The following is a 25,102-nucleotide window of genomic DNA, read 5'->3' on the forward strand; positions in this document are numbered from 1 at the left end:
ACAAAATAATTACTATTTTAAACATATCAAATACAATTACACATTAATCATTGTTTTGACAATCAAAATGTATTCCCCATATACACAAGGAAGAACAAAGCTCCAGAGGATTTTTCTAATTAATGTATTTGTTGATTATTAAAACGACCTCAGAATGTCATTTGCCCCATGATGTTAATGAAGAAGTAGGCCTAGATGAAGGGGATGAAGATCTAGCGGTAGCCTGGCGCGGCTCGACTCGGTTATCCCCGGCAGCGGTGAAGCAGAGCAGCACCGAGACTCAGTGATTGTCTGTAATACAATGACCCGAATGAGCTCTGGGGTTCATTATTAAAATACAACCCAGAAACTGATTGTGAAAACCACATACTGGTTTTTTTTTGTGCGCATGATGATGCGCAGCGGTGTGCGCAGCCAGCAGCGGCAGGAAGTGTTGTCGAAGCGGCGGTAGAGAGAAGGTAGATGGGGAAAAGAGCCAAGAAGCAAAAGTCGTTGTTTGAACCGGAGGAAGAGAAAATAAATCATGCTGAATCCGTGAAATCTGCGTATTTTTGCATCTCCACGTCGTGCATCGTCCACCCGTGCGGGCGCAGAGGCCGATTGAGGGGTAAGTGTGGAGCGGAAAAAACGGCTCGAAAACTAGGCTTTCATCAATGGGTGCCGCGGTATGTTTGTCGAGATCTTTGTGTAGCTCCGGGCTAGCCTGGGGTTAGCTGAGATGCTAACCTCTCTGCGAGCGCATACATCGGCGACAGTTTGCACCCACCATCTGCTTCGTGTTATTTCAAATAAACAATAGTTATCTCGCTAGATTCTGCACGTTTGTATTTTAAGCTTCTATTTACAATATTTGTGTTTTGCACTTCCGTTTTACCTATTTTCTCATCACGGGGGGTTGCTAACTAGCCTAATGTTAATGTTAGCGCGGCCGTGTATATTTTACCTCCTATCCACCAAACTCTTTATAGAACCAAAATGCTAAAATCATTGATGTTGCTGAATATGCTATATGCACCTTGTTTTGAGAAAATAAACACACCCCAAGCCTCTGGTTGTAGCGCAGTGGGGTATCAGTTTGTGTTCGTGGGCTAAAAAGGAGATGCTAGCGCGTTAGCAAGGGGAAAATGGCTCGCTGCTCGATAGCCATTTTCCGATTAAATGGGGTCTCAGTGAAAGTGGGCTGGTGGCTGTAGGTGTTGTCCCCGCAATGCTGTGATCGCTAACACCGGGCGATTTTATTCGGTTTGACCCCCCTGTTGTTTTTGCTCCCGGATCCACGGCCGGGCTCGGGTGTCACTCCCCCGAATAAATTCGGGGAGTCGGCCTTAGAAAATGTCAGCCGTGTGTCGGAGAAGATGCCCCGCTTTTGTCCCGATAAATCCATGCCGGGGCTGAACCCGAGCAAGAAGAGACGGGCCAAGGTCAGGCCGCCCTGCTGCAGCTGGCACGGCTCTTTCTGTGTTAAATCTGCTGTAATCATATTAACAGAATGATAGTTTTTATGAGTTTATTGCCGACGCTGATTGTTGTCTATGATCAAAACAACCCATACATGTGTGAACAGACCCGGTTTATTTCTGCAAGGTGTGTGATTCCATCCGAGACACTTTTGGCACCACAAACATTGAAATACCTTTTTGTTTGTGAAGTACAGCTTTACTAGTTGTTTGTGTTGCTGTGCAAAGCAAATTCCGTTTGTTTACATTATCCGAGGAAGAAAAAAAGTTGGACGGGGAAAAGAAAGACAGGGTTTTGTGTGTGAATGAGATGCTTCATTTAAAAGCTCTTTACCAGATTACTATGGATGATTCCATGTTTATTGTCATATTCACACTAATTAAAGAGATGCAGCTGTAAGATCTCACTGATTAACAAATACATGTTAAAAAGATAAAAAATGTTCAACAGCTTATTTCTAAGGGCTTAACACAACATTTCCCCCGTAAATTCAGACATAATAACTTTCAACATATGTCCTCAAATTAACTTTGCGATTCATGGCAAGTACATATGTAAAAAAAGAAAGACATGGAAGTGAAAAATATTGGGTAATTGAAATATAGGGATAAAACATAACGTAAATATAAAACAAAATGGATTTTGTGTTAAGTAATGGCAAAGTCAATTCACTGTTATGTAAACAGGAATGTAGTAATGTGCCTGCACATACAGAGGTATACAATGTTTTGCACAACAGGAGGTTCAATTAAATGCCAATGAAGCCAGTTATCTGAACCAGCAGTTTACAGTCACACTGTCATAACAAACCAAACACTCAGATATGTATTATATTTAAAAACGTTAGTCCTCTCTCACAGGAGAGAAATGTATCGCTAATACCAGGCGATTATTATTATTTTAATATAATTACATCTGATTGAGATGCAGAATTTGTAACTTTTCTGCTAGATTATTTTGTATAATTTTGCCTTTGCTAAATATTACATTCAACTTTATTGGTGGAAGAAATGCTTGCTTACAGAAATTATCAATTGATGGGATTTAAAACATCTTCATTTTTTTTCATGACATGAATACAGAAGATATGAATCTAAACGCATTTATTAATAAAAAGATGCAAGGAAATTCAATTAGTCCTTCATGGTAAATTGTAAAGTCAGAATATCTTTTAAAAAGTAGGTTTACAGCTCCAAAGCCTAATTTCTACAATCTATGGCACTTCATTTATACTTTATTTATTCACAATCGGAAAGTGAAAACTAGTGGAGGTATACATTTTAGGAGGTATACAGAAGATATTTGACTGTAAGAGGCATTCCAACTTTTTGTTTTTGTTTAGTTGAAAGCATTAGGCAAAAACGTGTTGCATAATTATTCAAGTTTCTTTACATGTTTACTCCAAATAAAAAAACTGGAGAGGCTTAAAATACACAAACCTGCAAAAAAAGTAAATAACTGGTAACTAGTATATCTGAAATAAAGTTCAAAATTGTGCAGATTTCTTTGAATTTTATACAAGATTTCTACCCACTTTTTTTCGACGATAATCAGAATCATTTTCTTATTCATTTGGATGTATAATCATCACAGCAGCACAATAATCAGGATGTACAGGAAACATACAATTAACCATTAATCCAAGATATATATGCAGAATGCTATGTGCACAAAGGTCAGGGTTTAACCCGAATTATTACCTCTATTATACCTAGATTAAATAATCAATTGCTTGAATAATTGATTAATTAATTGATAATGGAAAACAAATCAGACATATTTAAAACCTCGCCAATCTTTGAGGTTATTGAAGAAATAATCAGCTCTGTTTTTACCTAATAATGTATTAAACCATACGACAAATGATTTTAAACATTTCTATTAAGATAATAATGTTTTGCTTATTAATTTAGCTCATCACATCAGTAATGGTGGTCAACGAGACAGGGTTAGGGTTTTCTAAAGCACTTAAAGAGCCTGTGACAGCCTCCCAACAACTGTTGTGCAATGAAATATTGGGCTACTAGTCATCTCGAACAGTCATCTTAAAAAAGAAAAAGCGATACCGTTCTGATAAATATCAATAATTTCGAACATCGCGGGGAAATTCCTTCGACTCATTTTGAAGTTTTGGGGGAAGCCGGAAGTGACGTCAATGCGGGAACGCTTCGAGAGCCAAACACGGACAAAGTGTGTTGTCATGCGTAGAAATGGTGAATTACTGAGTTTAGGCACGTTAATAACGTTTTAATGAAGTTGACTACAGTATATTCATATTTGTCAGTGCTTTCATGTCAATTCGGCGACATAAACATAAATGATCGTGGTGAAGATGATGATTACATTAGGATTAAAATCGGTAGTGAGAGCTGCTGAATTTCCTCCCGTCGGATGTGATATCAAAACAAATCGATTATTTTTGTAGTTATAAACTCAAGTGGATGAAACTACATATTAGTGCTTTCATGTAAATTCGGCGAACATATGATACATTAAATGATCGGGAGGATGATGATTAAAAATCGTTTGTTTGAGCCGGTCTGCATTTCCTGATGAGAAAACAAACCGATGCTTTTTGTAGTTGTAGTACACCAACATGGATTAAACGTGTTTTTTTTTTTTTACCACAATGTTGGGGAAATTAATGGATAAAATGCACGGATTATGATTATTATTATTATTATTCCCACTCCGATCGGGACACTAGGTCCACCGTTTCCCCGCAGCGAGGCTCCCCCCGTTGACAGTTTACGTGGGCTAAGCTGGGTGCACTGGCGGACTGGCCATCGGGACGAATCCCGATGGCCGGTACCAAAGTGGGCCGGGCGGATAAGTCACTAGCACATCCCCCACTCCCCCCGTTGACAATTTACTAGCGGTACCGAAGTGGGCCGGTCGAGAGTCCCGGGCTGATTTTTAGTCCCATTCCACCACTGGCTACATGACCGTATGGTCGCCCATATTGACGCACCTCATTCCTAAACTTCTAACAGATAAAACATAAACCGATCCTTCAGCCTCATATGAGCTCTTAGACACGTTCAAAATTAACCTGTCATCGCTGTCTGAGCTTGCTGCTGTGTGCGCCATCGTGCGTTTACATGCAGAAGCTGGTATCCTGAACGGTGCAGCTGGAGCGCTGTGCCCGCAATGACGTCACATATCATTTGGCGGGACTTGAAGACTCCCCGAGAAGATCCAGAAAATGGTCAACATTGAAGGGCAGATTAATGGTTATCAAAGTACAAATATCCCAAATCAGTTCAGTAACGGTTTCAAGGCGACAATATTTACTCAGATTGATGAGTTTGGATGATGGGGGAAACTCGTGTCACGGGCTCTTTAAGTGGCTAATTTAGGGTTACGCTATTTTTCTACAGTTCTAAGGTTTTCTGAATAGCTTGAGATGGTTTTATTGGTGGGAAATTGACCACTGTTCATTTAAAATGAGGGCTGCAACTAATCATCAGTCTTTCCCCTATCATTTCCCCGCCAACGGAGCCCCCCCTGAAATTCAAGGTTTAAAAAAAAAAAAAAAAAAAAATATTTATTGCACCAAATTGCAACTAATCTATCTACTGTCACTCTTCACATTGAACATGTGCTCTTTTATTAAATAAACTAAACCCTTTCATTTTAAGTTATGAGTTTAATTTTTTTTTACCCTAATTCAAAACCTTTATTTATCCAGGTAAAATCCCATTGAGATCAATGATCTCTTTTTCAAGGGAGACCTGCAAAAGAAACACCGATGCACTAATCAATAACAATAATCCACAGCTCCTCTCTCTGCTCCAGAAGATTTAAAAAAAAAAAAAATATCCCAAAGATTGTTTAGGGACATCTCTACAGCATCACCATACTTGAATACTCTACCACCTCAATTTCAGTGTTGCGTTATCTCTTCATCTTTTTCTATTTCAAATAGAGAAAAGGTCGTCTCCTGCCAATTTAATCCTCTCTTACATCTGTTTTTGTCCTCCCCTCTCTAACTCTTCTATGTCTCCAAATATGTATATTTAGTTTTTTCCATGCTGCTTTTTTGCTTGTTATAACAAAGTTTCAAACTGAAATGCAAATGGTTGCCTCTTTAAATTACACACACATAAACGATGCATACACGTTTTAAAATTTGAATAGAATATGCGAGCTGGTTTCTCCAAAATGACATTCCCCACCTTTACATAATATATTTGGCTAAAAATAATTTTAGAAAGTGATTTAAAATAATTAGGGCTGTCAGTCGATTAAAATATTTAATCGCGATTAATCGCATGATTGTCCATAGTTAATCGTGATTAATCGCAACTTTTTGATCTGTTCTAAATGTACCTTAGAGGGATATTTTTCAAGTTTGTAATACTCTTATCAACATATGAGTGGACAAATATGCTTTATGCTAATGTTTATTATCATTTGAACAATGACAAATATTCTCATGAATATTAAACACAACAACCTGAACATTACAAATATTCGCCTCAATTCAACCTGGAACCTCTCTCATACAATAATACAATACAAATGGTGTGTGTGCGTGTGTGTGATCGTTGGAGCTATGTGCAGCTCAAGGCATATGCTCGAACGGGAGCTGCCTGGACGCTGCAATCATGTTGCGCGCACTATCCGTGCTGAGTGTGCAGAGTCAGACCTCTCCTACAATGTCCCGCTGTCTGGCTTCCTGCATAAATTCAAGTGCTCGGCGAAATGTCGCTCTGTTTTCATTGAAACAGCTCCTTATATCCGTTAGCGCAGCTAGTTAGCACCAGATGCTACAGCAAGCCCCGTACTCTTTATACTGTCAACAGAGGTGTGTCCTGTTGTGAAAAACCAAATGACTTTTTCCACAAGCAACAAATCAAATCCTTAAGAAATCAGAGGAAGTTGTTGTGATGTTGAAATAACCACATTTATCTGTGACTGTTATGATAATAAATATAACTATTTTATATTACCAAAGGAAAACATAAACTAAATGTAAACAACAATTGTCTTATATTATAAAATCATGACACATTAACATATTTTACAGATTGAAAGGTTTAACAATAGAAGGATACAAAAATGAGTAGAATCTGTTGTCTGAAATCTTACTCGGGCTACAATTAGACTGTTTACATATTTTGTTGTGTATGTATGTGTATACAAATAAATACCAATATATTTAAAGGATATCAAAGAGCAATACAAATGTACTATTTGCTTGGTAAAGAACTGGCACTTATCAAAATGGTTATTAAATATTAAAATCTTAAATACTGGATGCCTGACAGTTACAGCATTGCATTGTGGTAAAAGTGGATAAATACAAGATTTTATTAATTTAAGTAACCTTCCATTTTCTTATTCTTGTCCCTACAGTGATACCTCATTGGCGGGTGTGACCCCTGCCGGCCCGCCACCTCCCAAGGTGGGCCCCGATTGGCTGGACCTGCCCTGGGGAAGCAATCGGCACCCTCAGCTGAAGAGCTAAGCCCCGCAGTTTCCTCCCCCATCCCCCCTCCGTCACTGTTCATTTCTTTGATGTGAACTGTGAATCCCTCCGTCCTGTTTGCTTTAGAGTACTATGGCAATGCATGATATGAGTCGTGCCAAGGGTTTCCCCTGTAAAGAGTGTGATATGGTTTGTCCGAGTACTCCAAGTCTTCTAGAACATATGAAAGCACATTATCAGCAAGAAGAAAACGGACGTTTTGAGTGTGAACAGTGTGGGCGAGTTTACAAGCACGCAGCTAGCCTAGCCAATCATAAAAAATCTCACGAAGTGGGTTCATTCCAGTGTCCAGTTTGTACGCGTACGCTGCCCAACGCGGTAGCTTTGAAAAACCACCTACGTATCCATACTTTGTCCCCCAGTAGTGCACACGCAGAAGAAGAGAGTGAAGAAGTTCCCGAAGAAACGGGCCACGACGAGAGGGACTACGGTCTCGCCCAAGACCTCTCAGACGGGTTTGGGCGCTCACATTTGAACAATAGTGGTATGGGACATAGTGTCCTACAAGGCCACGAGACAGACAACCACGCTAAAAAAGGTTCTCCCGAGCACGACAACGCTTGGGACAGACCATTCAAGTGTGATCAGTGCGAGAGAACCTACCGGCATCACGGTAGCCTGGTGAACCACAAGAAGTGTCATCAGCAAGGAACTTTTAAGTGCTCTGTGTGTTTTAAACAATTTAGCAACCTGGCTGCCCTAAACAGCCACGAGAGAACTCATTCGAAGTTCAAGACCCCTGGAGCCTCAATGGTGAGCAGCAGCAGCAGCCTCCACGACTCACGCAGCAGTGGCACCCAGTCGTCTCAGAGCAACGACACTGCCTCGTGCTTTTGCCACCTGTGCCAGATAGCGCTGCCAAATAAGACAGACTTTCAGGAGCACATACTGCTACACAACGCAGCCTCGCCCTCCCTTGGTCTGCCGCGCAATTTCCCAGGAATCATGGCCCACAATCTGAGTGCGGTTCGATCCCCAGCATACACCCCTGCGCTGGGTGACCCTCTGCCCCTGCCACCCCTGCCCACTGACAAAAGAGGCCCCTATGACCCCATTATGGGCCCTCCAGTCAACAATCCCATCTACACATGCGCATATTGTGGCGCAGGACATCCAGATCTGGAGACCTTAAAAGTCCACTATCTGACCCATGACCCTAACCCTGCCTCTCACGGCCAGGAAAGCTCCATTCTCAGCTCTGGATCGCAGGGCTCAGTGTCCTCTCCCTCCGGAGGCCGTGTGCCCCAGGCCAATTCTCCAGATAATGGAGAGCGACGCTTCAAGTGTGGAGAGTGTGACAAAAGCTACCGGCATGCAGGAAGCTTGGTCAACCACAAGCGCTGCCATCAGACGGGCCACTACCAATGCACAATCTGCTGTAAGCAGTACCCCCACCTGGCAGCGCTACACAGCCACCTACGAAGCCACAAGGGGCGTTCTGGCAACACGTCTTTAAATAATGATGGCAGTGACTGGCTGTCTCCAGAGCCGCTAACCCTGGACTCCCAGCAGAGCTACGTCCAGGAAGGCAGCGGCGCCACCACTCCAATTTCCCTGCCAGGGAATCTTGGTGATGCGGCCCACTTTGTACAAGATGGTGGCCATAGCAGTGGGTTGGACTCTCTTGAGTTTCACGATCGCTTTGATGGTAGCTCACTTTCCCAGAGCAACTCTGCTCACCGCCAGGCTGACAGACATGTGTGCGCCGACTGCGGTGAGATGTATGGAGATGTATCTGGCATCAAGTCGCACATGTGTCCTCGTCGTGGCCAGCAGCCTCAACAGCAGCAAGGGAACATGTCAAACGGTTTCATGGGAAACATGAACTACGACAGCTCCAGTGCAACCTCGCTGCCTGCTGGAAGCTCCAGCAGCCTGAAAGAAGGCAGCAGCCAGCGACAATATTCCCAGAGCGGAGGCAAGAGAATGGGAAGCAATGACAAAGATGATGACGATGATGGAGAAGTGTATCAGTGTTCGGTGTGTGGCAATCACTACGCCAGCCTCCGAGCCCTCAGGAGCCACCTGCGTAGCCATGCGAATAACCCAACAGGGCCCGGCCCTTCCTCCCAGGAGCAGGAGTGGAGAATGATCTGCTCCACTTGTGGCCAGAGCTTCTCAAGGAAGCAAGACCTCCTGAATCACCAGTTAGTCCATGGCCCCCAAAGGCCTGATGGCCAGCAACAGAGTATTGTAGGCAGCTCGGCTAATGGCAATGACAAGATGGACGGACGCAACCATATTTGTGTTGACTGTGGCATGTTTTTTGCCGACCGCCACCATCTGATCACGCACCTGTGTCCTGGTAAGAATAGGTCTAGCTCCCTGAGCAAGCAGGGTCTGAATGGAGCCAAAGGAATATCCGGAGGAGAAGGTGTCGCTGGTGGAGGGGTTGCTGGTGGAAGCCGTGAGGTTGGTGGCGATGGACGTAGGCCTATGGTGGACCAAAGTGACAAGCCCCATAAGTGCGACCAATGCGGGCGAGGATACAGACACCCCTGCTCACTCCTTAACCACAAGAAGTCACACAAGACGGGGGTTTTCCGCTGCTTGGTGTGCCAGAAACGCTACTACAATCTGCTGGCTCTCAAGAATCACCAAAGGACCCACTTTGATCTAAAGAGGTAGGTCCCAGATTCTGTAACTTTTTGTTTTATATAGATGTTTGAAAGTTGGCTGGTGCAGTTTATGTTAAAGATAACATTTGTGCCAGATTCCGAAGACTTTGGTTTGATATGCACATGAGTTCTCATGACCAGAACATGTTATATATTGCACATGATAGGGCTGCTCGATTATGGCAAAAATCATAATCTCGATTTTTTTGGGTCTATAATTGATATCACGATTATTAAAAACGATTATCCATTTTACTTTGAAAACATCAATTTATTGGAGAATTTTTTTTTGAACAGTATGTTTTTAACAGTTGATTACCCTGAACTTTAAGTATAACTCAACTGAAAAACCAATAATTAAATTTTTTTTATAATAATAAAAAATAATCCTTTTATTTCGATTACGTTGTTTTCGTAATGTGTTTCCAAACATGTTGCAAGTAAGTTGATCATAATAACATTATCCCCAAAGTATTTCTAATAAGGAATAGCCTTCCCAAGTGTCATGTTTAATACCACCATCCCCCCTGATATTAGTCATAGATTTTAATGTATTTACTGAGTTTTCTACATCTCTGCTCATCCTTGCTGCAGGCACAAGTGTGAAGAATGTGGAAAGGCTTTCAAGATCCAAAAGCAGCTGATCAACCACCTTCGTCTCCACGAGGAGCACCGAGCCAAAGGTCTTGTTCGGACTGGCCCCAACAGTTCTCGCTTCCAGCAGCCTGGGACATCTCAAATGCAGAATGTGAGAGGAGAATCATCAAAGGCCCAGCCGATGGCCGTGAAGTACAGCCAGCAAGGGTTCAAGAAACCCTACTCTTCAGCTGGAACTTCAAGGCCCCAGAAGTTTGATCCATCTGAGACTGGACGTCGGCCTTTTTCATGCGAAGAATGTGGCAAGACATACCGACATGCCGGCAGCCTGGCCAATCACAAAAACCTTCACAAAATTGGGGAGTACCACTGCAACGTTTGCAACTCCACATACCCCAACAGACTGGCAATGAAAAACCATCTACGTCTCCACTTTGCCCAGAAGAAGCACAACTGCCAAGAGTGCGGCAAGGGCTTCCGTACCCAGAGGCAGCTAGCTACCCACACTACAGCTGGCCTGTGCAAAGGGCCGCAGGGCCCCGGGGTCCAGATGGATTTTGAGTGCGATGGCTGCTGCGAAGGCTTTGCCACGGCCGATGAGCTTGCAGCCCACGACTGCCCGGCCCAGCACCTGCCTTCATCCTCCTCAAGCAACACCCCCAATATCAGCTTGGAGAGAAGTTCTGTGGATCTGGACTCTGACGAGAGACCCTACGCCTGTGACCTGTGCAGCTGTGCCTACAAACATGCAAGCTCATTGCTGAACCACAAGCACACCCACAAGACGGGCAACTTCCGTTGCAATTTCTGCGACAAGCCCTACACTAACTATATGGCCCTGCGCAACCATATGCGCATCCACACGCAGCGTAAGAAGCACATCTGCCACACGTGTGGGAAAGCCTTCCGGCTTGCCAGGTTCCTCCGAAACCACCAGAAGGTCCACGAGGAGGGTGCTACCCCCTTTGGCTGCCCCACCTGTGGGAAGAGTTTCCAGGGGAGATCCGGCCTGGCCAGGCACCGCTGCGGGGACAACCAGGTAGGCATGGAAATCAGGAAGAAGGCCACTGCGACCCCAGGAGAGGGCGAGGAGTGTCGGTACACGTGAGTTCTCGTTAGTTGTTTGTGATTATACAAAGTTGGCCCAAAAAATAGTGAAGATAAATTTAGGTCTCTACGTGTCTATTACAGGTATATGATCTCCAATCCGGCTTCCTTGGGACCATACGCGTGCCGGAATTCGGATTTTTCTGAAGTTTGGACAAATTGAATTAGTGGAGAGACCAGATAAGTCAACCCCGTTTGCTTTCAGTTAGCATATCACACACTTTAGTTTTTAAGGCTGCCTTCATGTTTAGATGTTTTGATTTCATGCTTTGCTTTACTTAGCCAACCTTAACACAGATTTGCTTTTTAAGTATTTTGTGTGTAGCATATTAGCAACATTTAGGTATTGATGTTTGTTCCTTGCTCTTGTAATGATTTTGATTGTAGTCTTTGATTTGTTTGTTTGTTTTCTTTAGGTAGTCTAATAATACTGGCCAGTTATTAGACTAGAACATGCAGTTTTTGATGGGACACTTGCATTTTGATGTCTGGCAAATAAAAGTCAGAGGATAGATTAGGAAGTATTTGGAGCTAGCTGCACTGCACACGTCAGGGGTTATTCGTTATTACAGGCAGACATGGTAGAGGTTCTTTGGCATTGTTGATGGATCTCTCATCATTATATACAGAAAAGAGTGATTACCCAAAAGACGGCTGTGACAGAAGGTTTATTAAATTGTTCCCATATGTGAAAGAAGCTTGCGTCCATTTGTGCAGTGCAGGGAGCAGCAGATACTTCCCAGTCCCCCACATGAATCCCAGTTGTTTGTCCATAGTTGTCCCCCCATGCCCCTCCCTCCCTCCCTCCCTATCATCTGTGTAGAAATCATAACTTTAGATGGTACACCACTTTGTAGTAGTCTTCTTTCTTTGACAGCTTTAAGCCGGATTTCAGATCATATACCTGTATGAACAACATCTTAGATGATGGGTTGTCAAAATATTTCAATAATTCTAAGAAGAAGTGGTAACCAGAGTTAAATTTGGATAGAATTTTGTAAGCGGACTATCATTTTCAGTTTCTAATCTCCCCTTTCTCTTACCCTCTGTCTCATCCCCATGTTTGTCCTAATTTGTCTCTGCACAGGTGTGATCAATGCGGACGCTCCTACCGCCACGCCAGCTCCCTCCTCAACCACAAGAACACCCACACAGTCGGCATCTATCACTGCGCCGTGTGCCTCAAGACCTACTCCAACCTGCTTGCCCTGAAGAACCACCGTCGTATCCACTCAGAGATACGGCGCCACCAATGCCAAGACTGCGGAAAGGCATTCCGCGTTTCCTCCCAGCTCTACAACCATCGACGCGTCCACCAAAAGCAGCGGGAGCTCACCTGCCGGTCCTGCCAAAGATCCTTCCCCACGCAGGCCAGCTTCAGCCTCCACATGGAGATCACCCATGGCCAGACGCCGCAGCCCCAGCAGCCCAGACCCCAGCAGCCTCGGCCGGGGGGCTCCAAGGAGCTGGGCTGGGGGTCAGGCCTGGACCTCACGTTGATGCAAGAGCAAGGACTGCACCCTAGCAGCATTGCCAAAGCCCGCAGCCGTGGTGGTCACAGCGAGGTCCTCAAGCCCCACGTCTGCGATCAGTGTGGCCGCTCTTACCGCCACGCCAGCTCCCTACTCAACCACAAGAACAGCCACAAGACCGGGACCTACTTCTGCAACTCCTGCCAGAAGGAGTTCCCCAACCTGATGTCCCTCAAGAACCACCGCCGGATCCACACCGAGCCCAAACGCTACCAGTGTCCCGACTGCGGGAAGTCCTTCCGTGTCTCCACCCAACTCATCTGCCACCGCCGCATCCACACCAAGGAGAAGCCGTTCTCCTGCCAGCAGTGCGACAAGCACTTCTCCTCCAAGTCCAACCTGAGGCACCACATGAAGGTGCACTGGAACGGATCCACGGCGCCCCCTCCCATGGCCATGGGTGCGCCCAACTTCCTGGGTATGCCCGGCGGCCCCTTCATATAATATGGGATCAGGGAAGGATGGGAGTCAGGGCGGGGCGGGCGGGGGATGGGGTAGCAGGTGCTTTGAAGTCACATGCCAAGGTTTTTTCCATGTGCGGCCGTAGTGTGTGCGTGCGTGTGTGTGTGTGTGTGTGTGAAGGACAGGTCCTGCATGACTGAACATACACGTAAAGCAGAGCGCAAAATGGACGCTTGTGCGCACACACACAGAGAACTCAAAACGGAGGACATGCACACACTCGTTTCTAACCTTTCTTGCGCCAATGCTTCCTTGGCGGATGCTCCCACAAGGCCCTGTTTGTAGAACTGTCCCACGCAGACTGACAGACAGACATGATGTAGTTTCATAGACTTTACTACACCTGCCTGCATGTTGCCCCATACTGCCTGGGGAGGGGTTTAACCTTTCTCCGGAGCACCTGCAGGGACTTTTCTGAAAGCCCGGCTCGTAGAGACTGACGAGTCCTGTGTTTGTGACTGTTGAGGAAGTCTGATGCGTGCTCATTTCAACCCCAGGAGCTCATTGGTCCTGTGTTTGCAGTTTCTCTGTTTCCCGCCTCCATCCCTGTTCTGACGATGTTCATAGTAAGTTTTGCGTGGCCTTTGTCACAGCGTTTTTAAAACCGTATTCAGACGGAGTCTGTCTACACAGTGTTTTTATTTAAGACCAACATGTAGGTAAAGTGGAGACTTTTGGTTTGTTTTTGCTTTTTTTTGTACCTGGATGGTTTTGACGAGAGGAAACAATGACTTGTGGGAGCTTTTAGGACCAGTAGATTGAATGGTTGGGTTTAAATGTGTGTTTCTGTGTGTTTAGCACCAAGATGAGCTTCTTAACTTTGTAACTTCCTAAAGCCTTGTTCCCACTAACAGATCCAGCAGCAGCAGTGTGTCGCACCTTTTTAGTCTAAAACCCGCAGGCGTGTTCAGCGGTAAACGGGTCATTTTAAAAATACTGTATGTCAATAGCACACAAGATTATTTCCTGTCCAATACATTTCATTTTCATTATTGTCAATTTAGTTGGAAAGTAAAGTTTTACAGATGTTTTTTTTTTTTTTTAATCAAATCTATTTGATTTGACAGCCCTATTGAAGAGGAAGGGCGATTTGGTTGAAAGCCCCAGCAAAGGGCTAGTAAGCCCACCCCTAAGTGGGGATATTTTTGCCCAAATCTTTTGAAGTTCCAGAATAAACACTGAGGCGTGATTGGGTTGGTTTGTTCACTTATGGTTTGCTTGTTAAAGTTGAATCGTAGAGAACTGTCAACCAACGATTGGTTTGTTTTATATGTCGGAAAACTCCTAAGGCTTGGACAAAACAATCAGTCCATGTGCTTTTGACGTTAAGAAAGTAAGTCGACCCTGAGTTTGGATAGTTTCAGGAATGCATTTTAAGTCCTTGTGTTAGATCTACATTTACGAACAAATGTTAACGTGTCATTTTATTTGTTATCGTATTGGTTCTCTAGTGTTGCCTTCAACTACAAAGTTCATAAGAGCTACGAGTTTCTGCTCGGTAAATGAGCTTTGAATTATGCGGAACAAAAATGAATACAATTATTTAAGACCCTTCAAAACATAGAACAATATTTTGGCTGTTCTTTTTTTTTTTTAACAAGCAAATATTTTCAGTCCACGTTTTCTTCATTCACTTTTGCATTAAAACTAAAATGATGGCGTTTCTCACCTCACGCTCGCTGTGTGTGAATCTGTGTGTGAACGTGGCTGCAGGGTTACAGGACAAAGGAAAGAAAGTCAAACACACAAATTGACGGTGTATATTGTCGGGCCTGTATTGTAATCGTGCTTTCTGTATTATCTGCGGGAACTCTTTTGGAAGAAGGAAAAAGACGACAGATCATTGTAATAATGCATTTATTTATATTATTATTATTAACACTTGTAATGGACGGCGCTAGTCTTTAGGATGTGTGAGTTTAGAGCTGTGTTGATGTAAACCCCCCCCCCATCTCTCTTACCCACAATCCCTTCTGTTCAGTGGAGAAGATTTAAACACTATGTGTAAACAATGGAAAGTGTTTTCTTGCCTTTTACCAAGTGATGTTGTGACGGTGGAGACTTCCCATCATCCATCTCTTCCATATTTATCTCTCCACCTACTTCCTGTTTCACAAAAATCAAGCTCACATGGCAAAGGGACGCCTTAGTGATTCTCCTCCATCATTTGAACCTTTTTTATGATAACCTCTTGTATTTATTGGTGTTTATATTTTATTTTTCTCCTTTTTGTATTTAATTGCATTATTTGGAAAGCCTCTGTGTGCGTTTTTTTTTTTAAAGAACACAACTTGTCAGCGTATTCAGGAGCACTGGTGCTAGTTTAAAAAAAAAGAAGTTAAAAGCCGTGCAGTGACCGTCAAGTGCTGTAGGAGTCGATGTGATCTAGAAACACAGAAATTATAATAACTGTACATTTTCACATCTTCCTGTTCTGAGTAGACCCATTTCAGCTAGTTTTAGAGAGAAGAAGAAAAAATATTTGCTTTGGGACAACTATAACTAGGGATGCTCCGATCGCCGGAATCAGTATCGGCCGATCCGATCGAGTGGGTGGGGCCTATGGGGATCTTCCATTTAAAGTGATGTTTAAAACTCAGTGAATGCTCATTCACTGGCGCTTCCACAAACAACTACCACCATAATTATTACATTGAAATGAAGTACATTATTCAAGTTTATATTAACTTTGGATAATAACACGGTAGAAATGAGTGGAAGCGCTCTCTTTTCCTCTCCCCGCGCTCCCTCCCCTGACAGCCCGTCAGTATCCGTCTCATCTCACTGATCCAGTAATGAGTGACCCGACAGTGAAGAATAAACATATTTATAACTAGTGTAGCTTGTTCCAGAGGTAGATAAAATAGTTAAGTGTGTTAGGTCTAACTCTTGTGTGTTTCGCTCCGCTCACCGGTCCGGCGGGCGGAGCTGCAGGATTTCTGCTTCACACACGTTGCATACCGCTATTTTACTGTCTTTTTCGGACACCTTAAAATACTGACAGACCGGTGAAGTCATTTTGGCGAGCTTGTTTAGCCGCGCACAGAGAAAAGTGTCATGTATTTTACGTCATGTGATCGGCTCTCCCGATCGGCATTTATAGAGAGCACCGATCGATCGGCAGAGAGTGAATATCGGCCGATCGATCTGAGCATCCCTAACTATAACCCACTTTTTTGTTTCCATGCATATATATGTAATGCTTACTATACACTTTTATAAACTATGTTTTGATAATTCATTTCTTAACAGAAAAAACTTGTCCATATACTATAACCCTTACTGCTGAGTACTGAAAATAAATAGTTGAAAAACCTAGCGTGCGTCATCGTGTTCAATAGTTCTGCTAAACACAGGTTAATGTTAGGAACACTTTATATAGCCTGCTTTCCATACCGAAATATTTCATTTACATTTTAAACCTTTGACTTCATACAGAGTTTAAAAACTGTTTTCTAATATTAATATGGATGTTATGATTATAAAAACGGTACCAATCTGCATTGCTCTCGATATATGGTGGAAATAAAGTACAACAGTTATCATTTATATTTGATCTCTGCACTGACTCAACACCAAATACAAAAAGCCAAACTCTGAAACCGTTTGCCTTGTTTTGATATTCTATTGTTTATTGTTAAACCTGAAATTACGGGGGCTGACAGATGTAAATGCGTAACAATGGCCCAAAGTATTTCCATTGGGAGAAACGGGCTGCATTCAAAAAAAAAAAAAAATATGGAAATACAAAAACACAAATGTGCCAAAACACATACAAATTAAGAAACACCTTCACCAACTGGACTCTAGATGCGCAGCCTTTTTTTTTTAAACACTGCAATTTAAAGGGGACCTATCATGCAAAATGCACTTTTGTACGTCTTTTATACATGAATGTGTCCCCGGTGTGTCAGGGAACTCACCAAGTGTCAGAAAACTCAACCCTGTCTCTTTTCCTCCATACTCAAATCTCTAAAAACGGGGCTGCAACGGATCTGATACAGACTGATCCAGATTTGAAAGTTATCTGACGTCAGGAACGAGGAGCTCCGCCTATATGGCCAACTCTCCACCTATCAGGAGGAGACGGCCATTGCCGTTCGAAAGGGCCGGAGACGCTGTAGTACATATGCCAGGCCTGTAGGTGGCGCTGTAGTCTGCCACAAAAGCAGCGAAGAAGACTTCTCACAGATTCAGCCCTTGCAAAAACAGGGCTAAAAAATAGCAAATAGAGCGAAATGAGGCATGGTTAAAATGCATGATCTGTTTGGTATTTTGAAAAAAAAACTGCAGACATGCTTTATATAGGTATGGCCCTACAATATATTATTCAAATATAGCATGATAGGTCCACTTTAAATAAACACTGCAAGAAGCTTAAAGCACAACAGAAATGGGGACACACAGCTGGGACCGGAGCACATGTTGACGATAGAGGAGGATAAAGTTGGCCAAATGTTAGTGTGGGCAGTTAGTCTGTTTCATAACTCAGTATTGTCAGTATTTGTGAAATGACTATAATAACTTTATATAACTTTATAATCACCGAACGTCAACAATTCTCCAGTCCCTGCTGTCTGCGTCACTTTAATACAAACTGGAAAATTACCAGTTAAAATGGTATTAAATTTGACTTTGTTACGTTAAAGGGGTTTATATTATATATATATTTAATATTAGAGGAAAATATTCTGTTTCTCTTTCTGTATTTGGTACGTGCGGGAATACATTGTATTCTTTATTTCTACCACAAACGGTAACTTTGTACATTTTTGGAAATCAGAACCAAAATGTGTTATTTATAAAATGTTTCTCTTTTTTTAAAGAAATGTAGGTTCTTTATTGAGATTTTAAAATAATAATTTTAAAGATGCCCATAATCACTTTCTGATGTGTTATAAGGAATTAACATCACGGTTTCCAGCAGAAAGCAGTGATATGTTTCTGAACCAAACTCCATCCTCTCTGTGCATGTTTTCATTGTGTCACAGGGGCTTTTTGGGATTAAAGTCTGTGTTTGAGAAAGGCATGAACATGTTCAATTATCAACAGCTAATTATAAATGTTTATATTCAACAAAAGAAACAAAACAAAAAAGCAGATCCAACTGCTGCTGGCACAAAGTGATGTTGCTAATTAGATTTTTTGTTTTGTTTAAGGTGCTGATCCTTTGGATTATGTAATGTGGAGTGTGTAATGTGATTGGACAATGAATGAATCCTTTCGTCACGCAGCTCAGATCCACTAAAGAAAACAAATAATGTGTTCGTATTAACGGGAACGTTCATTAATGTTCAACAAGCCAACGTCTTTGTTTTTGTCAAGTCAAAAAATAATTGAATAATAAAGAAAAATGCCACATCGTAAACATTTATATTAAAATATGCTGAAAAAGTAATAGTATAGTATGTCGAAATATCTTTTAAAAACGTATAGGTATTAAAAAAAATCATAATGTACTGTGTTGAAAATATCATGAAAAAAGTACAGTACTATATCGTAAAAAATATAAAACAGTAATACTTTATTTTAAAAATATTTAAAAAAAGTCATGGTATAGTATGTCAAAAATATATCATATTTTAGTATGTCAAAAATAGGAAAACATTTCATATTAAGTGTGTAAAAAAGGAGTCCTAGTATAGTATGTCAAAATAATGTGAAATACAAATAATAGGACAGTATGTCGCAAAAGTCATAGTTTAATATGTGGAAAAATATGAACAGACTAGAAATATTTTTTTTAAGTACATAAAAAGTCACAGCATAGTAAGTCGTAGAAAGTCCCAAGAAGTCCTAGTATATATATCATGTCATAAAAAAATATTATTCTATTATATTCCAAAAATATAAGAATTACATTTTAAAAAGTATAGTTTGTCATAATAAATTGCACATAAACAAAATCTTAGTATAGTAAGTCATAAAAAAGGCAAAGAAAGGTATATTGAAAATACATTGAATAGAAAAGTCATTTAAAGTCCTAGAATAGTATTTGGTAAAACAATAGCGTAGCATAACAGCATAGTAATAGTATAGTATGTCATGAAAAATGTCACATAATAGTGTGTTGTAAAAAAGTCATAGCATAGAACGTTGTTAAAATACTCAGTAAACTCTGTTCAGTTGTTGAAGAAAAGTCATAGTATGCCATATAAAATATAAATTAAATTCACAGTACATAGATTTGTATCTTGTACCAAAGTCATAGTATATTAGGTCATGCGAACGGTCTTAAGAGTCCTAGAATAGTAAGTTCATAAAAGAGTAGAATATCTTATTAAAATAGTAAATAAAAAAAGTCATAGGTAGCACACTAAAAAGGTTATAGATATATATATTTAAAAACAAATAAAAAAATGTAACTACTGTGTGTCATGAAAAATGTAAAAGTCATAATAAAAAGTCATAGTAGCCTATAGTTTAAAAAAAGAATTAGAGTTGGTAATCTGAACTAAATCTTTAAACACAGAAGACCTTTGGGGTTCGGTGGTTGTTTATAGTCTGATACTAAAGTCCCCTGTCTGTGTCCTCTCAGATCTGAGTCCGGTGGGTTCCTCCTCCCGGACCTTCGCCTGCAACCAGTGTGGCCGCTCTTACCGCCACGCCAGCTCCCTACTCAACCACAAGAACAGCCACAAGACCGGGACCTACTTCTGCAACTCCTGCCAGAAGGAGTTCCCCAACCTGATGTCCCTCAAGAACCACAGCCGGATCCACACCGAGCCCAAACGCTACCAGTGTCCCGACTGTGGGAAGTCCTTCCGCGTGTCCACGGCGCTCGTCTCCCACTGTCGCATCCACACCAAGGAGAAGCCGTTCTCCTGCCAGCAGTGCGACAAGCTCTTCTCGTCTCGGGCAAACCTGCGGCACCACATGAAGGTGCACTGGAGGGGGCCGCAGCTGTCCCGTAGGCCATCCGCCTTCCTCAGCGTCCCCTCCAGACCGTTCATCTAGACCTCCAATACATTTAGGGAAACACATTTAAAACTTCTAAATATCGTGCTGCAAGAATGAGTCCTAAAACCCTAACATTAGTTAGCATTTTAGCACTAGATATTCCCTCGTCCGGAAGTCAATGGTTTGTTGAATGAGTTTTTGTTTAGAGGTTGAAATAAGGTTGGTGGTTAACAGACTTTCAGGTTTTGTTCTGCAACATAAAATACATCAGTAGATAACCCACTGGTGAATGCCTGAAGCTTCAACGTTTTTTGAAAACCGTGTTTCCTAAATGAGAATACTAAAGCCAAACATAAGCTAATTTTAGTTTACCGATGTCGACGTAAAGTCATGTGACCAGCTCTTAGTTTGTTTATAGTCCAACGTTAACTTTTACTTCTGGACATTCCAATTGAAACAGTTGTGTCAATTTGTAAAGATATTCTGCTCAACAAAACCTGTAAAGTATCAATACATTCTGCAATAATCTAAAATCCAATAGAATAATCTCATTGGCTTTTTGGGGAGGGAACCATGGAGATGCTCATTTCATCCCACCACCACTCTGTCAATATCTCTATATGACTGAAATATTTCACCAAATACATTTTGAGGAGGCAACTCCGACTCCCAGAATGTATTTCCCGAACACACAGCCAACAGAACTCCTGGCAGCAAGCTAACTTAAAATAAATATATAAAACTGAATCAATGACATCAATTTACAAATTCTGTTTTGGAAAAAGTGAAGCCCAGACGTTGAGCGTTGAATCCGAAACCCACCAAAATGTTGCAGTTGTTGAAATATTTCGGAAGATCTCCTTAAACAATCAGCAGCTTAACACAAATCTCTGAGATGTAAAAACTGTGATTACACGAGAGAGAAACAATGCTGCGTCCAGGAGCTTCAGATAAAAGATTCCGACCTTTGTGATGTGTTCAGGTGCAAGACTCTCGTTAACTTCGCACAAACTTTGAAGTAGAAGTGGAGGAACTGCAACATCACCATGGACAAACACAAGCACATTCAGTGTTTTTTCATACTGCAGACGATAAAGAAAATATACGGAAGCTCTGAGAGGCAAGTGAGGACAAAATAAATCTGGTGATACAATTTCTATATCTGACCTAAATAGATTTCTCTTATTTTATGAGTTGAAAACAGCTGAATGACAAAAGTGTGTGAATATGTTTTCATCTTTAAAACAGGTCGATTTTTTTGTTGATGTATTTTCGCCTTTGAGTAATTCAAATGAAACCTGGGACATTGTGGTTAGATTTAAAGAAAAATCAAAGAAAATTCACAAAGTTCCTAAAGTTATTGTGAGTGTATTAATTAAACATTTACATTTTTGGTGAGGGTGTTTGTTATTGTAAAAAAGGCCAATGTGCACAAAAATTATTTTTTAAATATATCTCAAAAAAGCATTTATGTTTTCTTCCAGTAGAGTTACAGAGTTACATTTTAAACATCATTTATTTTCTTTTATACATTTTTTTTTTAGAACCGCAATGTTCCTGGTTCGATTCCAGCCGTGGGATACATCAGACCCCATGTTTTTTTCACTTTTTCGACACTGATAACTGTCAAGCAAAGGCGAATTTCTCCCAAAAATGTATCTGTGACCTGTTGAAGACGTAAAGCAGAGAGAAATATTGGGACGCCTTCAGGCAGCTATTAAAATGAACTGACATTTCCACCTTAAGGGATTTAAAGTGGTTCGACTCCACTGTGGAGCGTTTGGTTCTTAGTCGAGATTTTTTGTTTCACAATGTGACGTCTGATTTTAACATCAAGCATGGCAGTTCATTAATGCCACGTGGAGACAAATCTACCACATACGTTTATTTTATTTTTAATATCTCATTACATAAGGAATATAATAGTTCTGACCTAGCAAAGAACATTTGTATAAATACCTCTTCATATTTTGTATTCAATCTTATTTAGTGTAAAAACGATTGAACATCAAACACATTGAAGAAAACTCCCATGTGAATACATTACACTACATGTCACTTGTTAGACGCTTTTATCCAAAGCGACTTACATACTCAATACTGTGGACAATCCCCACAGGAGCGATTTGGGGTGAAGTGTCTCAGGGACACAACGACATGCTGACTGCAGTGGGGTTTTTACCTGTGACCCCTGATCCGAACCCCAACGCACAACCCACTGCACCACACACCTCCCCGCCTGTGTGAATAAACAGCAATAACACTATCCCTTGTGAGTAAAAAATATTTAGAAGAAAATATTTAATTTAAAGGAAACAAAACAATACATTAATAAAGAAAATGTAAAATCACATATAATGAAAGTATTAAAAAAAGACTTTCAAATCACAAAGTTTCTACATGAAGGTTTCACATAGTTGTACAAATCTTTATTATGAGATAGTTAGTCCTAATATCTCATAATTTGGAAAAAAATGTTATTAAGAGGGGAGCGCTTACACTTTTTATTTGGTAGATTTTTCTTCCATGTTTTCTCTGAATGTGAGCTTGTTGGATTTCTGTCACGGACAAAGCGGATGTCGGGAGCCATTTTGTTTTTGTCTCTGCAGGAAATCAGCGAGTCGCTTGTCCACCAGCAAAACTAAAAACACTCATTTATATTTCTGTATTTTCTGATAACTCATAGTTAAGGTTTTTAGAAAGTGGTGGTAGCTAGCTGCAGCTCCTTTCTTTTTGCGTTTGTAAAATCATCCATCAATGCATAGTCAAGGGTTACGTGTGATTTATTTATTTATCAGAAACGATAAAGATGGTTTGTGGTTCATACAGAAACAAACAGCTGAAGCCAGTAGTCGTGTTTCCATTCAAATATCAAGTGAATTCAAGCAGACTTCTGAAAAAACGTAAATTAGGCCCTATTCTATGGAAGCCTATATCTGCCACAATTATGAAATACTTTATTCAACACCTTTTTTTGTTAGACTTGGGGTTTTTGTATTTAATGTTCCCTGTTTTATTTTGAAATGTATTTTCTCTTTGTGTCTCTTCCAGTTTTACTTCTTGTGCCTGATTGTGTTCACCTGCTGCCCCTGTGTCCCCCCACCCTCCAGCTGTGTGTTGTCTCTGTGATTAGGCTTGTATGTATTTTGGTTTGTCTTCCCTTGTGTTCTTTGTTAGATCGTTGTCTATGTTCCTGCCTGTTTCCCCAAGTTCCTGTCTGCGTTTCTGCTCCTGTTTCTCATGCCCTCTGGTTTCTACTTGTTTATTTTGTTCTTCGTTTTTGTTGTTTTGTTTTACCTGGTCCGTGGCCTGTACTACAAAGCCAGTTCAACAGACCCTGGATATCTTTGAGTTATCTGGCTTAACTAACCCTAACAAACAAGATCTCGCTAAGCGGTCCTACGACGCTGGTTATCAACTCGGTAACTCAAGCCATTGTTTCTCTGTCCGGCTGAGAGCGCGTTCACGTGAAAGAGGCGGGGTTAGCAACATTTGACCAATCACAAACATGGACAAGTGTACTGACAGCGCAGCGTCATACTTCATGATTGAATAGTAAACTATCATGTTAGACAAATATGAAGAAGTTAAACTTTAAACATCCATGACTTAAACACTTTATCCAGGATAAAAGCAACACACACACACACACACACACACACACACACACACACACACACACACACACACACACACACACACACACACACACACACACACACACACACACACACCCACACACACACACACACACACACACACACACACACACACACACACACACACACACACACACACACACACACACACACACACACACACACACACACACACACCCACCTGCAAGGTGAATACAGAACAGCGCTTCGTCAACTTAATGTGTTGCTTAAAATAATACTTCTGCCTACAGTATGTGTCACTGTAAGTGTTGCACAGCCAGATACGGCTCAGCTGACTCAGATAAGGAAGTATGTGATGTGATGTGATTGATGATGTGATATGAATGATAATGGGACACATCGACGTCTGCACTCACAGTGTGGCGGACTGTAATGTTACTTTGATCCGGTTACTTATGTTGTGGCAGATATTTAAGCTTTCTTAACGATTATGTAATAATAGTGAGATTGCTCAGAAGATGGGAGGTGATATTCTATTAATTCATAGAATGTATTTCCTCTATCCTGTTATATGACTTGATAGCTTAAAACTCCGCACACTGAGCTCTGATTGGTCAGCAGGCGATGCTTTCACTGAGTTGATCTCTTAACTGGAACATAATCTTCTCCGGAGCAGGTTAGGTGTTCAGCATAAGTTAACATGGAGATCTACCCCAGTAAGAAGTGAACCAGCGTCGTAGGACTGGAAACCCAGAGTTAACCCTGAAGTTACCTCGCTAACCGCAAATCCTGCTTCGTAGTACAGGCCACTGGTCCTCCTCTTTGTATCGGGTTTTTAGCAAAGCCTTTTGTTTGAACTTTATTACCGGCTTCCTGTGTTTTACTGTGTTGTGTTACTATCTGCTAGTTAATCCCTTACAGTACTAAAAAAGGAAACCAAAAAACCCAAAATCATGTCATATTTTTACTTTTGTAAATGTTTCTAATAACAGAGTGTTTGGGGGTAACATGTACTTTTTTTTATCAGAAATTATAAAGATTGAATGTTTGTGACTCATTCAGAAAAAAGTGAATTCAAGCAATTGTCAAGTGAATTTGAAACCTTTTAAATGGCACAAAAAAAGAAATGTGAATTAGGCATGTTGCTCCACGTCATGCAACGTATTCCAGATTAAAAAAAATGTAAGGTGTTTTTTTATACAGCTCATTATATAAATACTGTCCTTTCAAAATAAACCTCCATCTTCTACATCGCACAGTTGAGGAAGTTTTGTTGAATTTCTCTTCTTTTTCGCAGCTTGCTAATGCGATACT

General features: G+C 41.3%; 1 protein-coding gene across 1 annotated transcript; it reads left to right on the plus strand.

Annotated features, from left to right (window-relative positions):
- Positions 1 to 266: 266 nt before the first annotated feature.
- Positions 267 to 25,037, plus strand: LOC117451675 (zinc finger protein 845). Its single transcript, XM_034090075.2, has 5 exons — positions 267 to 607; positions 6,820 to 9,576; positions 10,165 to 11,271; positions 12,362 to 13,224; positions 19,807 to 25,037. The coding sequence occupies exons 2-5, from the start codon at positions 7,025 to 7,027 to the stop codon at positions 20,223 to 20,225; spliced, it is 4,941 nt and encodes a 1,646-aa protein (XP_033945966.1). The 5' UTR covers positions 267 to 607; positions 6,820 to 7,024; the 3' UTR covers positions 20,226 to 25,037.
- Positions 25,038 to 25,102: the final 65 nt, after the last annotated feature.

This window comes from Pseudochaenichthys georgianus, chromosome 8, assembly GCF_902827115.2.
Source record: "Pseudochaenichthys georgianus chromosome 8, fPseGeo1.2, whole genome shotgun sequence".
Taxonomy (NCBI): Eukaryota; Metazoa; Chordata; class Actinopteri; order Perciformes; family Channichthyidae; genus Pseudochaenichthys; species Pseudochaenichthys georgianus.